Here is a 15,784-nt window from a genome sequence, read left to right on the forward strand (position 1 = left end):
GTCATGAACTCACTGGTCGTGGGTTCGAGCCCCGCGTCGGGCTCTGTGTTGGCAGCTCAGAGCCCGGAGCCTGCTTCTGATTCTGTGTCTCCCTCTCTCTCTGACCCTCCCCCGCTCATGCTCTGTCTCTCTGTCTCTCTTTCAAAAATAAATAAACAGGGGAGCCTGCGTGTCTCAGTCGGTTGAGCGTCCGACTTCAGCTCAGGTCATGATCTCTCAGTTTGTGGGTTCGAGCCCTGCCTCGGGCTCAGTGCTGACAGCTCAGAGCCTGGAGCCTGCTTCGGATTCTGTGTCTCCTCCTCTGTGGCTCTCCTCCCACCCCGCTTTCTCTGTCTCTCTCTCTCAAAAATACATAAAGATTAAAAAAATTAAAAAAAAAAAAAAAGAAGGTTGGCTGTAAAGGGAGAAGAGAAAAATAAGGTGGAGCTGGAGTGGGAGGGAGAGTCAAGGATTTTTTTGTTTTTAAAACCTCCGGAGTCTCCAATGTTGCCTGGAAGGTGGCAACAGGGGGGCTACTTTGAAGATACGGACTGGAATCAAGCTCACTCGTGGAACGATCAGCCTTAAGTACGGGGCAAAAAGAGTGAGAAGTGTAGATCCAGACACACAAAGGCATGGAGATTCGCTTCCAGGAAACTGAGAGAACTTCCTCTGAAGGTTTCTGTATGTTGTTGATCGGAAAGGTCCATCCGCGGAGAGAGCTGGGCTTCCGAGGACCGTCGGAAGATCTGGAGAAGTTGTTGACGAGCGTGGAAAGAGTTGGCCATGGGCAAAGGAGCCAGGCTGCCAGAATGTTGGGGGTCAGTGAGCCGGGACATGGCCATGACTATTTCCTCTTCACATGCGAGGAGAGCAAGCTCAGAGAGGTTAAGTAACTTGCTCAAGGCTCCAAAGTACGTCAATGAAGGAGCTGCGATCTGAAGACAGGCCCCTGTGACTGTTTCCAGCACATCAGACTAAATGAATTCCTTGGTCCAGGGGAATAATTTTAGTTTCTGGAAAGAGACTGGTATTGGAGGCTCAAAAACCTCATTCTTACCTCTCCCTTCACATTGTCCACATCTGTCGGTTTCGCCTGAGACCCCACACTTCTGACATCTCATCTCCAAAATCTGGAGTCAAAGACGGTCTCAGGAATAATCAGTAAAGGATCATGGCATATAATAGAAATTCTTCTTCTACATACTAAATACCGCTTAGAAGCTCCCGTTCAAATGAGCTTAAAAGCAAGCAGGGAGTTTACAGAAACCTTAGCACCACGATTGTTCCTTAGAATTATATTTGTAAAATAAAAATAAAAGAGGACTGAAGGAACAAAAGTACTGTATTTAGAAGCTACCACGAGTCAATTGTCTCACTACGTTTAGCACAGTTAATTCGCCCAGTGAGCCTTGTTCAGAATTCTCAGGATTTCTTAAGGGTTGTAATCTAGAATTTCTAAAGAGATGACGTGATATATTTCTCTGGATAGTTTATAAAACTGAAATAGTGGACGATGGTGTATGGAGACTGGAGGGTCATCACAAAGGCTTAAAAGCCATGATTTTAAGGCACCTCCCCCTTCTTGCAAACGCAGTCCCGTCGCGCTCCCCTGAGCCCCGTGTCTTTGAGTATTTAAAAGATACATACCAAGAAGCTATACTTGGATAAATGGAAATAAGAATTCCTTATAATTTAGGGTTTTTTTGGGGGGGGGTAGAGAGGGTACTATTCAAGAAATAATAAAGAAGACAAGTGACTACTGTTTAGGTCACACTTTGGACAAGGTCTGAGTCAAGAGCTGGCCTTCTTTCCAAAAGGAAATGTTCATATGAACTCCCAGGGCAGCTGGCCGGCTGGGGACTCAGCTTTCCTCCAGGGAACCTAACTCATCCTGGGACATCTGCTGACTGTTCCTTAGGTAGGGGGCTTCTTCACAAGGCTTGAAAGAAGTGACTTTACTTCCATGGAGATACAGCTGTTCCACAGGCACACAAAAACCGAACCCAGTGCATTCTAGGGTCACCTGGGGCACTGCAGTCTCTCTCAGAGGAGGGGACTTTCAGAACAGTGTTTTTTTGAAACTGTGGACCACAGTCTTTTGCAAACTGTGGAATGATCGAAGTGAGTTTCAACCAGCACTCGTGTAACTGGGAAACACAATAAAATAGAGCGAAAGCAAAAAACAAAAAACAAAGCAGGTGTGTTTCACACAACGAGGATAAGCATTATTTTGGGAACCAGATTTCAGATGTATGTGTGTGTGGGCATGTGGATTCTGACATAATGCAGATTTCTCTCTGCGGTCATACAGGATAGTTGCAAACTCTTATCAGCCACAGAATTTCTGAAGCCGTACGTACATGACATTCTTTCAAATGCCTGGAACTGACAGGATCCCAGACAGAATTCATTCCATGGTTGTCCTAAAATCTTCTCACAGATCGGAACCACTGAGCACCTTGACCAACGTTACAAAGTAAACAGGTGAAGAAGCTAAAATTTGAACAGAGGTTTAGGCGAGCCGAGGAACGCTGATGCAGGCAGAGGAGGGATTTCTTGGCCAAATCCCAGGAACCAGCACGAGGCTCGAGGAGTATATCTGAATCCACACTTTCTCGGTATTATGCTTTTCGAGTATTGTGAAACTTAATTAGCCTATTTTCATTTTCAGCATACTAACAGGTCAGGATGTAGTAAAATAAAACGTGTCTACCATAAGCCTTTTTCTCTTTAGTCTAATTTCTTGGGTCTGTAAAAAAAGTTCTCTACATGTGTGGGTCGTTAAGTGCATCGGGCCTTTTTTACAGAAACCATCTACTTTAAGAGACAGGCTACATTTCAATCTACATAGACTAAAAATAAACACTCTTAATTTCTGTGCAGTTACTCGATCAGTTCACATGTGGGTTATCAGTATACGAAAAATTACATAATTGTTTACTTAATTGCAATTTCCCTCACCTACTGTTTTAATTACTTCGGGTGTGGGGACATATTAGTCACCAGCTTGCAGCTTCTTGGAACGTGGAGAGCTTTGTATTAAAAGGCTCCGTACAGGGGCGTCTGGGTGGTGCAGTCAGTTAAGCGTCCGACTTCAGCCAGGTCACGATCTCGCGGTCCGTGAGTTCGAGCCCCGCGTCGGGCTCTGGGCTGATGGCTCGGAGCCTGGAGCCTGTTTCCGATTCTGTGTCTCCCTCTCTCTCTGCCCCTCCCCCGTTCATGCTCTGTCTCTCTCTGTCCCAAAAATAAATAAACGTTGAAAAAAAAATTTTTTAAAAGGCTCCGTACAGGTGTGGGGCCAAGGGTGTTTGTTATTACTATGAAAATCCTACGTCTTATAGAATTCCTCAGTCTCCCCAAGAAGGAAGAGAAACGTCATAGGGTATTGTTAAAATAAAACAGAAGATGAGAACACAGAGACCAAAAAAAACCCCGACGGAAGTGTTAGCCCTGGTGAATGGCTACACGTAAACTAGCATACGCATAAAAATAAACAAATATATATTTTGTTATGTATAAATCGACCATAGCTTCTTTCTGGTCTTGCAAAGAAACTAGCCATGTGAGGATGAACATAATCGATGCCAAAGCAGAATACAAATACATGAGCTAAGAAGAAACAAGGGGGAAGAAAAGCTTGGGAATTGCTTAAAGGCAGATGATATATTTATGTGACAAAAAAAGGTATCCTGATCTGGTTGCTTTGAGATATGAAGTATTATGACATTTTGCAAAAAGCCAGAGAATTCCAAGTGTCAAAACATATATACACGCGCACACACATATCAAAATAATAGACAGGGATATACAATATAGACAGAGACAGGATAGACAGGTATATAATATTATATTATATATAATATAAATCTACACACGTATATATACATTTTCCTGGGAGTTCATATGGAAAAATGAAATAAAACATTCTCAAACCTCTTAAATTCTGTTTTTAATTCAGAACAAAATGCTTTGAAAGTCTGTTAGCCAAAGGGCAAACTTTTTTTTTTTAATCTATATTTATTTTTGGAGAGAGAGAAAGACAGAGAGACAGCATGCAAGCTGGGGAGGGGCAGAGAGAGAGGGAGCCACACAATCCGAAGCAGACTCCAAGCTCTGAGCTGTCAGCACAGAGCCCGACGCGGGGCTCGAACTTACGAACAGTAAGATCATGACCTGAGCTGAAGTTGGACGCTTAACCGACTGAGCCACCCAGGCGCCCCCAAAGTGCAAACTTTTGAAGGTTTACAGCAAGGGCAAGCAGAGAAAGGTCAATAAATTCTAATCCTTTAACGTATTTTGTATTTGAAAGCTTTTATAACGAAATTAATATAGTATTCTATACTATAACTCCATAAGCTAGTTGAATGAAAACAAAGCTTAATATGCCCAAGATAATATAAGAGATGATATATTGAATTATAGCCTCTCTACAGACTAAAAGTAAAGCCAAATACACAACTGCAGGAGGGAAAGCCAGAAATGCCCAGCCATCAAATCGGAAGGCAGAAAATCGTATTATTCCTATAATAAAAACGTGAACTTCCAATCTTTCAAGTGAATGCCTAAAAACCCCTGATCAAAAGATGACGTTATATTTCAAAATCGTTTCCCTCTCGGGGCACTCGGGGCGCCTGGGTGGCTTGGTCTATTCAGCGTCCAACTTCAGCTCAGGTCACGATCTCGCGGTCCGTGAGTTCGAGCCCCGCGTCAGGCTCTGAGCTGACGGCTCGGAGCCTGGAGCCCGTTTGGGATTCTGTGTCTCCCTCTCTCTCTGCCCCTCCCCCACTCGTGCTCTGTCTCTGTCTCAAAAATAAATAAACGTTAAAAAAAAAATTCAAACGTTTCCCTCTCCCAGATATAACTGGATGCCACATGGAATCAAATGCATTTATGGGAAAGAGGTATGAAAAGAAACGCACACACGACACGTAGCTCTTTCTCTTACCATTTTCGCCAGAAGGTAATGACACAGTGTTTGTTGGTGCGGCCTCAGAATTCACTTTTCCGTTCTCAAATGTGTCGTTTTCGGGCTGCTGCAGCTGCCAGTTGAGGCCAAAGAGATGCATCGCTGGGGGTAAAGAATGCGAGTTGTTGAAAAGTCTGTTTTTAGCTAGGACGGCACATGGTGAGCATGTTTACAACAGGATTCATACGTAACGTTAACATCTCCACTTTCTGAAATACTAAAGATGATTGCGTTGCAACAATTAGAAAATAAACAGCTTCTAACACAATCGCAGTGTAGGTATCACTGCAGCACCATATTGGTACCAGAAAACTCTGGGGACTGAATCTCTATGTGCTCTGCTTTGTCCGAGTTCCACTCCTCACCATCGCGGAGGTAAGGGGTAAAGTGCTCTGCAGTGACATCTGCTAAACTTGCCTGACCTCAGGCCATTTGCACATGTCGAAACCTTCGTTGCAACATCCTTATATTCTCAAGAAACATGACGCTACTCATTTGGACTAAGGTAAAAAGTAACTACTGGTCTCACAGATAAATTTGCTGGCCTACGAAATGATCAGAATGGATTTAGATGCACAAAACAGAGTAACACTGGACTACTCTAAATTTAAGACGAGTTTATGACATTCCATTAAAAAATGGCATGGATGACGTAACATGTTATGTGTCAGGTAAGTTCACGTAGAGTTTCTGATGTGGGTATGATAAGCTTGCAGATTTATGAAAATTTTGTAAATGTGTTTACTGATTTTCTTTATTTAAAATATTTAGAAAGTAGACGACTATACGACTTTCTAATTATAAATTTATAAATGTAATAGAATTTGAAAAATTTTATTTTTAATATATTTGAAATATTCAGAACAATCACTGTAATAATACTGACTGCTAACACTCAACTAAACATTCACTGGTGTTCCACAGAATACAGTTTCAGAATTAATCCCCAAGGAGGCTAAATATCCACAGGGAGACACAGTTGTAGTCATGATACGTATTGGAATTTACGAGAGAGGTGAAGAAAGACATAGTGTTTAAGGAGTATTGTTAGACGCAGCATGATAAGTACCATTGTCAAAAGGCAAGCCCTTATTAAATATGCAACATACGCAGTAACACAATTACACTGGCACAGTGGAAAGAAGAGGGGTTTAGATGTTAGATTTTGGTTTAATCCTCAGCTTGGGATTAAATGATGTAATACTGTTAATACTAGTTTTACTTAGAAAATAAGGTTGGTCCTTACTTAATAGATATGAACTTTCTAGATCATACAGGTCGATGGGGGCATATGATGGACAGTTAGTTAATACATAGCAGGACAGCTCCTAGTACTTAAGTATTTCATTTATTTATTCTGTACTCTACTGAACTATATGAAGTCACCTGACCAGACCATGGAAGCTCTCAACATATAGTCCCTTCTGTCTGTAATGCTCACCATGCACTGTAAAATATCCATTTATCACTCAGATGGTAGGCACCAACGATGTGGGGAAGCCGTCTCTGACTGAGCCGACCATCTCTGTCAAGACCATTTTCATTTACTTTTGTATCTCATGTACCTTATACGTAGGAAGTCTTAATAAGTGTCTGTCAAGTTCATGAAGTCTATGTTCTGAGGTTTCAAAATCAAGAAAACAGTTGTGGATGAAAATATAGCAATTTAAAGGAAAAGTTAATACTATAAAAGAAGTAAATGGATAAGAGTAGGGTGTTATATTATTAGTAAGTGATTAATGACTGTATTAGCATAACAGTATACGAAAAGTATATAGTATATAATAGTATATGCAAATAGTATATGAAAGTCCCCTAGTACCATACACAATTAAAGTTAAAAGATTTGGGGCGCCTGGGTGGCGCAGTCGGTTAAGCGTCCGACTTCAGCCAGGTCACGATCTCGCGGTCCGGGAGTTCGAGCCCCGCGTCAGGCTCTGGGCTGATGGCTCAGAGCCTGGAGCCTGTTTCCGATTCTGTGTCTCCCTCTCTCTCTGCCCCTCCCCCGTTCATGCTCTGTCTCTCTCTGTCCCAAAAATAAATAAACGTTGAAAAAAAAAAATTAAAAAAAAAAAAAGATTCAACAGTTTGATTTGAAAAGATTTCAACACTCTACAAGTTTCGCCATCTTTCATTAACAATACCTGAAATACAATCATAATAAGTGATTGTATAATAATATACAAACATAATAATACAATAATATATTATATTATTATAATATATATAATATATTATCATTATATCATATATATCATACATAATATATGATCATATATATCAATATATATATCAATATATATCAGTATATATATCAATATATATCAATATATATATCAATATGTATCAGTATATATATATCAATATATATCAATATATATATCAATATATATCATATATAATATATGATAATAATATATATCAATTATATATATCAATCAATATATATATCAATATATATCAATCAATATATATATATCTATATCGATATATATATCAATATATATCATATATAATATATGATAATAATATACAAACATAACCCTAATAAGAAACACAGCAAACAGATACACACAGAGCTACATCTACCCTGTATATCTGTAAAATGTATATATTCCCCTCTCGAATTATAATCTGTCAGCAACTCCTTTCAAACTCTGGTTTTTCAAGGATTAAGATATACGTTATAGAATCTTTGAATTCAAAAACTGTCAACTTGTAAGGAAGTATAGCTTCACATGTCATTTTGCATTAAATTGCTTAGTATTTGAGTGGCAAAATGTCAGGAGCTTTCTAAACATTTATCGCTTCGTACGTTTTTCAAGGTTTCAGATATTTCAGCAATTTTTGAATGAAATAATGGGAACTGGTCCTGCATACAGGAGAAGGTTTGACAGACGTACTCTGGCATGCCAATGATAAATATTCCAAAAGGGTCAAAGTTTCTCCGCAAAATAATTTATCATCATCGTGGGCTTTTATGTAACATAAAAAGTCTCCCAGGATGATAGATTTGCTTATATTATTGGTTTTAATAGACTTTGAAGTCAAGAGAGAGAGAGAGAGACTCAAGAGAGAGAGTCAATGGAAACTGCACAATGTCAAATATTAGAAAGTGATCTTATGTGTGTGTTTGGAGAGCGATTTTATTTTATTTTATTTTATTTTTTTGCAATTTTTTTGTTTTATTTTTTTAGGCAATAGCTTTCTCATATATATTTGTCTTACAGAAAATCTCAATAAAATGAAATTCCAGTTCTACTTAAGATGTTGTATAATGAGAACCCTGCCCAGTAATATTACATCTCTTAACATCGCATTGAAAACAGAGACCAACAAGTTGTTTGGTCTTGGGGTATTATGTACTTTAAAAATCTTGGGCGTTTGGTATTGAGTGATGCTCTTGACGCTCATTACGTGTAACTTGAGATTTTTATACAAATACAGGGTGTTAGTCAGACTGACTCCAAAAATGACAGAGGCAAAGACACAGGCAGCAAACTCATAAAAGTCAAAAATGCGATAGAAATTACTGAGCACTGGTGCAATAAAACTCTGTGGGAAGTCTTGGCAGACAAAGGCAGGGAAAATCGGTGAAATAAACTACATATGCAAATAAAGGCGGATGAGCTAATCCTTCAATGCCTGAGCTGGAAAGCACGTCTGAAGCCATGGGAAGGCGTCTGGTGCCACTACTCATGAAGGGTAAAATCAATCCTTGATTTATGCATGAACCAGTGGGGGGGGGGCAGGGGGTTGTCCGGAAGTGGCTGGGAGCTAGCTCTGTGCTCTTGTGAGCCCCTCACCCCCGGGGCAGAGAGCTTAGGTGGGCAAGCCTGCACACAGTGTTCCTTGTGTTGGTGTTAGATCTCTTTTTAAATTTTTTTTTTCAACGTTTTTTATTTATTTTTGGGACAGAGAGAGACAGAGCATGAACGGGGGAGGGGCAGAGAGAGAGGGAGACACAGAATCGGAAACAGGCTCCAGGCTCTGAGCCGTCAGCCCGGAGCCTGACGCGGGGCTCGAACTCACGGACCGTGAGATCGTGACCTGGCTGAAGTCGGACGCTTAACCGACTGCGCCACCCAGGCGCCCCTAGATCTCTTTTTAAAGAAAACATTCACTGGACATTTACTATGTGTCAAATGTGTGTTACCGCCTCACCTGTTTTATCTCCCTGAATCTTCACAAAGACTCCACTTAGTACTATTTTTTTTTTTTCATTTTAAATCTGAGGAAATTGAGGCTTTTAAAAATATTTTTCAGAGAAAGAGAGAGAGAGAGAGTGAGAAGGGTAGGGGCAGACAGAGAGGGAGAGAGAGAGAGAGAGAGAGAGAGAGACAGAGAGAGAGAGAATCCCAAGCAGGCTCCACACTGTCAGTGCAGAGCCTGGTGCAGGGCTCGATCTCACGAACAGAACTGTGAGATCATGACCTGAGCAGAAATCAAGAGTCTGATGCTTAACCGACTGAACCACCCAGGCACTCCGAAAACTGAGGCTTTTTGAGAGTTTTAGGTTTCAAGTAGGTCAACAGTGGATGTTGCCCTTAAACCCAGACCTGGACGACAGGCATTCCACAACATGCCTGTCCTCTCTTCTACCGGGGGGCAGTGGAATGTGAAAATCCACGCAGAAGGAGGTGAAATGTGACTTTTGTGGGGGCCGCAGGCTAGACAATGTTTTCTACTAGATCTGGAAAACTGAAGGCAGAGATAGTATCTGACGGCGGAGGATGGGCAAAGATATTAATAAGGAACATTTGTGTATTCCAGGCACGGTTCTTCTGTATGAGTACTTTTCCACTGTACTATATTCTCTTTTTGAGGAGAATAATTTACAGTAATAGGATAATGATGGAATTAACAACGGGCTATTGTGGTTAACTCTAAGAGTCTGAAAAACAGCGATTTAAAAACTACATGTAAACGCTACATGTGTGTATTTCAAAGTTACAGGAAGAGCATTCATGTAGCTTTAATCTTAAAAAATTCGTTTCTGATATCTTGTTTCACAGTTTTATATTGCTATTTCCATATATTTCTGGGCGGTTTTAATGAGGGGCGGGGGCTGGATTCATATCTAAAATGTTACTCAAGGAAGAATGGAATTTGTGAATGGCAGCAGTAACTATATGTCTGGTCGAGTGTGTTTATATTTTAAAATACTTTGATGTCTATTATCTTCTAATAATGTACTGCCTGATGGGGGTCATTATCCCTGTTATGAGTGAAACACAGGCAGAGAGAGGGTTAGTGACTTACCCAATGTTTTTTAAAAAGTTAGTGTAGAAAGACAACTCATGATACGAGATCTCTTGACCCAATTTCAGGACTTCTCTTCCTATACTGTGCTGTTTTCCTTCTGAATTGTTCTGAATTAAAACCGAGCATTCACATTAAAGAAATTAAAAAGAAATTTTAACACAAATTATTAATGTATTTTTTGACAGTACATATGATCAGAAGCTGTCCACTTGTCGAAATTGGCTTCTAAATACAAGATGTTTACCCACTGAAAATGGTAGCATTTTAAAATCATTTGTACGCTGTTTGTCTGGAATTAGAATGTATTTTCTTTTTTTTTTTTTTTTTTTTTAAATTTTTTTTTCAACGTTTATTTATTTTTGGGACAGAGAGAGACAGAGCATGAACGGGGGAGGGGCAGAGAGAGAGGGAGACACAGAATGGGAAACAGGCTCCAGGCTCTGAGCCATCAGCCCAGAGCCTGACGCGGGGCTCGAACTCACGGACCGCGAGATCGTGACCTGGCTGAAGTCGGACGCTTAACCGACTGCGCCACCCAGGCGCCCCAGAATGTATTTTCTTTGTATTAAACATCTTAGAAATTATGGTTAAGTCCCCAGTTGGTCTACAAATGTCTGTCCTTATATCCAATAGAAATAAATATACACACAGCACCAAAACACATGAACAAGAATGTTCTCAGAAGCATTATTTGTAATAGCCACAAACTGGAAACCCAGATGTCTGCTAGCAGGGAAGAGGAAAAACAAATTACAGTGTAGTCATACAAGGGATTCTATAGACCAATGTAAATGAATAAGGCATTGCCAGATGCAACGGTATGGATAAATCTCACAAGCACAGTATTGAGCAAGAGAATCCATTCACAAAAACAAACAAACAAACAAACAAAACCCATGAATATTGTGTAAGTCAATGCGTATGAAGTTCAGAAGCAGATAAAATTAACTGGTAGGAACAAAAGTCACCAGAATGATTACCTCTAGGGAGGTGGGGCTAGGTAATGACTGGCAAGAGGCCATAGGGTACTTCTGGAATGCCAGGAGTATTTTATTTTTCTATCTGGGTGGGGGTTCCACTGGTATGTTCGCTTATGATCTGTATGCTTTTCTAAATGAATATTACACTTAAATTAAAATTTTTATTCTGGGGCGCCTGGGTGGCTCAGTTGGCTGAGCGTCTGACTTTGGCTCAAGGTCACAATCTCATGGTCCGTGAGTTCAAGCCCCACATCGGGCTCTGTGCTGACAGCGCAGAGCCTGGAGCCTGCTTTGGATTCCATGTCTCCCTCTCTCCCTACCCCTCCTGTACTCACATTCTCTGTCTCAAAAATAAACAAACATTAAGAAAATTAAAATTTTTATTTAAAAGCAGTCCATCTAACACACAGCAAAAGTAATGAATGTATATTTTCACTTCCCCACACCCTCCCCGCGGGGGCTTGTCTCTCTGAGGCTCCTAGGTGTTCATTTAGGAAAGATACCAATGTAGAAGGGGAAGTGACTCCATCAGAGGAATTGGAGGGAAGAGTGAGGAAAGGCTTCTTTAGTGCAAATCTTGGGTGTCAGAAGGAAAGCGATTTGATCAAACAAATTCATGTGTTGGGTTAACGACTGTCAGCTCATGGCCACCCCAGACTGATTTGTAGTTTAAAACCACCGTGACTTGTCTCGGGGAGGATGGGGAGAAATTAGAGCCCTTGTGCACGGTTGTTGAAATTGTGAAATGGTTCAACTGCTCTGGAAAACACTATGGTAGTTCCTAAAAAAAAAAAAAGAAAAAGAAAACTGGAACAACTGTATGATCCAGGATCCCACTCGTGGGTTATACAACTCAAAAGAACTGAAAGGAGGGACTCAAAGAGATATGTGCACGTTCGTGTTCACAGCAGCACTGCTCACAGCAGCCCAGAGGCAGAAACATCCCAATGTCCATCGACAGAAGAACGGATAAAGAACACGTGGTAGGTACGCACAATGGAATATTACTCAGTCTTAAAAAGGAAGGAAATCTTGCCACGTGGTATGACATGGATGGACCTTGAGGACGTTACGTTCAGTGAAATAAGCCAGTCACAAGAAGACAAATACTGTTTGATTTCACCCAAAAGGGGTATCTAAAGTAGTCGAATTTATATGGTGGTCACCAGGGGCGAGGGGTAAGGGAAAATGGGGAGTTGTGGGTTAAAAGGTGCAGAGAGTAAATTCCGTAAGATGCCGAAACGCTGGAGATCTGTGGCACAGCAATGTGGATATGTCACAGAGCCCATGAACTGGCCAGACTGCTTGTCTACCACTTAAATCACGCCCTTAATTTCCCTGCTTCCGTGCCTTTGTTCCTATCGTTCCTGGCTTCTGGGATGCCACCCCCAAGTTGTGTCTGATGAGCTCTCGACCGATACCCGGAGGTCTAGTTGACATGATTATTTCTTCATGAAGCCTTCCTGGAATTGAGAACTATTTTGCACTACCATAACACTTTGTAGTATTTAACCTGAAACATCTCACTTTGTATTTGAATAGATTTTTTTACTTTCTGCAGTGTGAGGCGTGGGGAGTTGCAAGAGAACACAAATCTTTGCAGCTAGGGGGTAAAACATGCACTCTGAGGGGAAAAAGAGAGATGAGTGTGGGAAGAAAGGGAATAAATGATAGGATTTTAGCTCTGAAAAAATAAGAGACGATCGTTAAGGGAAAAGTTTAATACATAATTCAGTTTTTTCAATATTGTGCTTCAAGTGGATCTTAGAGGCCTGGATCTCTGTGGCTGAATTGGTCCCTGAGAAACAGGGGTGACTAACAGAGCCTCTGAGACTGTTAACCGTAAGAAGAAGCCTTGGGGGCACTGAGTCTAATTCCTCCCTTTTTCTCAGGGCAGGAGAATCTAGATTTCCAAGATGACGCCCAGTCTTTTTAAATTAGTTGTAATATCTAATAACATTTGTCAGCCTCAAACGCAGTATTTTTAAGAACATCACCCAAGTCGATCATAAAAAAAAAAAAAAACTATCATGATCATCAACTCTAGGAGTAACTCACATGGGTGGTAAGCCACCAATCACCAGAGCAACCTATGTTACTAACACCCAAATAGTCTACTTCAGACTGTATCTTTTTAGGTTGTCTCACAGTGTTCTTAGATTACAACCAATCTGAAGATGTTTAAAGTGAAATATTTCTTCTATGATTTAAAAAAATCCATTCTATAATCTCTCAGTTTTTCTTCTGTAGGCTTTCCCAACTCATGGTAAGACCAAAAAGAAACAACCCTCACTGATCGAAATAGTTTTGAGACAGTATTCTAGTGAAGGATTATCAGCGAGATTTTACGACATTTTCTTTCAGACTCAAAGGCCATTTGAGTGAAAGAAATTACAGCATACGTTCCTGCTACCTTTCAAGGCTGATGGAGGTGAAAGGAATCCGCGATATTATAGCTATTTTACCTCTTCCCCATAGAAAAAAAGGGCATGCCATTGTTTTTACCCAGTATATGTTGGTTTGATACGTAAAAGCCAGCATGTGGCATACTTGAAACCAAAATGTGTCATTAAAGGAAATTATACGCCACCAAGCAGCAAGTTCGGCGCCATTTTTAGTTCCAAGTTGCGAGAAAAGGTGCCAAATTTTTGATCTTGTCTCTGGGGACCATGCCACGAAAGTTGTTATCACAGCTACTATTATTTCTACTGGCATGACTGTGTTCTCGGATACTGCCAAACACGGATGGGAAGGAGGGGTGGCGACAGCTGGTGACACGGTCCAGCAATCTGCCAGAACCATGGAGCAAATTATAGGGGATGTTGTGAAGCGAACACAGAAGCAGGCACCCTTGCCATCGGAAAGCCGAACGTAGCTTTATGCCACCAGAACCCTGACGAGTAACATTCTGAGGCTTTGGCAACTTAGAGGGTAGTTCTTAGCGCGCCTGCCGTTACTGGCTAAGTGCTGTTTAATATTACAAGATCAAACAAACATTCTCACAAAGACAGAAAATAAAATATGAGGTAATACGAGAACCAGAAAATATCATCTTGAGAAGGTCTGCAATTCAGTTTTGTTGACGCTTCCAAAGCTTGCGAGTTCACCGACGCAAGCTAAGGTCTTGAAGTTCCCCTTTCTTGTAACTGACCTCACATCTACCGTGGTGCGTTTTCCCCGAAATAATCTTTCTGAGGAAGATTCATTAAGAACATGTTAGGGGCGCCTGGGTGGCTCCGTCGGTGAAGCGGCCGACTTCGGCTCGGGTCACGATCTCGCGGTCCGTGAGTTCGAGCCCTGCGTCCGCTCTGTGCTGACAGCTCGGAGCCTGGAGCCTGTTTCAGATTCTGTGTCTCCCTCTCTCTGACCCTCCCCTGTTCATGCTCTGTCTCTCCCTGTCTCAAAAATAAACAAATGTTAAAAAAAAAAATTAAAAAAAAAAAAGAACATGTTACCAGAGGTGGCAAGAAAAGAAAGTCAGAATTTGCCCTTCTATAGTGAAGGGCACAGTTTTCAACATATTGCCTGTGGCGCCTCGTGGAGCCTTTGTTGATATTAAAATTTTGAGAACTGGGTCCCATCTCGATTCTGGCTCCAACTACCTGTGGGACCTCGGCAAGTCACTGGGCTTCTCTGAGGCTTATATCTCCCGTTTATATAAATATCACACGGAACGATCTTTAAGGTCTCTTCCAGATTTAAGTTCTTTGGTCCGTCAATATGTTTTAAAATAGGAATATTTAGACTACATCATTGAGTATGGGCAAAAACATCAGGCATCAATAAGATATCAACATATTAGAATACTAATGCTGTCCCTTTTTTTTTTTAATTTTGAAAATAAAATGGCAGAGGCCAAACTACCACGTCACGCACACAATTCCCTCGGTATCTTGGGCTTTGAAGGCAACATTTCCTCATTTTTTGTTTCAATTTCATGAATACATACATACACATGATGCGCATGTGCAGTGATTAGATTTTATGGAACAAAATCAGAAAAATCCTCTTTAGTATAAGGTAATGATTTGATGTGATACATGCTTACAGGATACAGCCCGGTTTTCAATGTGAAATGAAAGCATCTCATGTAAAGATGTAGTTTGTAACTTGGACCCCTACTGGTCTGAACTGTCATTAGGAATACATAGTTTTCCATAAATTAGCTTTTGTTTTGGATTTCCTGCTGTGTTCATATACATGTTGAGGGAGTGTGTTAGGCAATATTTTGGCATTTGAATCCATTATTATTTGTTATTAGCTTTCTAAGTCTAATATTATTCCAACAGTCTGTATCCTGCCTCCCAAACATGGTTGTATTTATTTATCTCACTATCTATTTATCTATCTATCCATCTATCCATCCCAAATATGGTCACTCAAAAATCAGTATTTTTGGAAAACTTTCATATTAATACGTATTCAAGCTGTCATGAAGGAGAAGGGTATTATTCCAACCATAGGATATTTTGATATTCAAAGGAGCTAGTAACACTTGAGTAGGAAGTTCCTTGGAGTATTAGAAGATAACATGCTAAAATCATAGATTTTATGTAAACTAACAATTTTTCGGGGAGGGAGGGGGAAAGAG

General features: G+C 40.6%; 1 protein-coding gene across 1 annotated transcript in view; it reads right to left on the reverse strand.

The window, feature by feature from the left end:
- The window catches only part of TENM3 (teneurin transmembrane protein 3), a 451,795-nt gene that overhangs the window by 133,041 nt on the left and 302,970 nt on the right, over positions 1-15,784 (reverse strand). Inside the window, exon 5 of the mRNA XM_047091479.1 lies at positions 4,928-5,050. Within this exon, the coding sequence (XP_046947435.1) occupies positions 4,928-5,050 (123 nt within the window). The remainder of the gene's footprint in view (positions 1-4,927; positions 5,051-15,784) is intronic.

The sequence above is a fragment of the Lynx rufus genome, unplaced genomic scaffold, assembly GCF_022079265.1.
Source record: "Lynx rufus isolate CCGP_SWC_20201006 ecotype Redwood Valley unplaced genomic scaffold, mLynRuf1.p SCAF_3, whole genome shotgun sequence".
Lineage (NCBI taxonomy): Eukaryota > Metazoa > Chordata > Mammalia > Carnivora > Felidae > Lynx > Lynx rufus.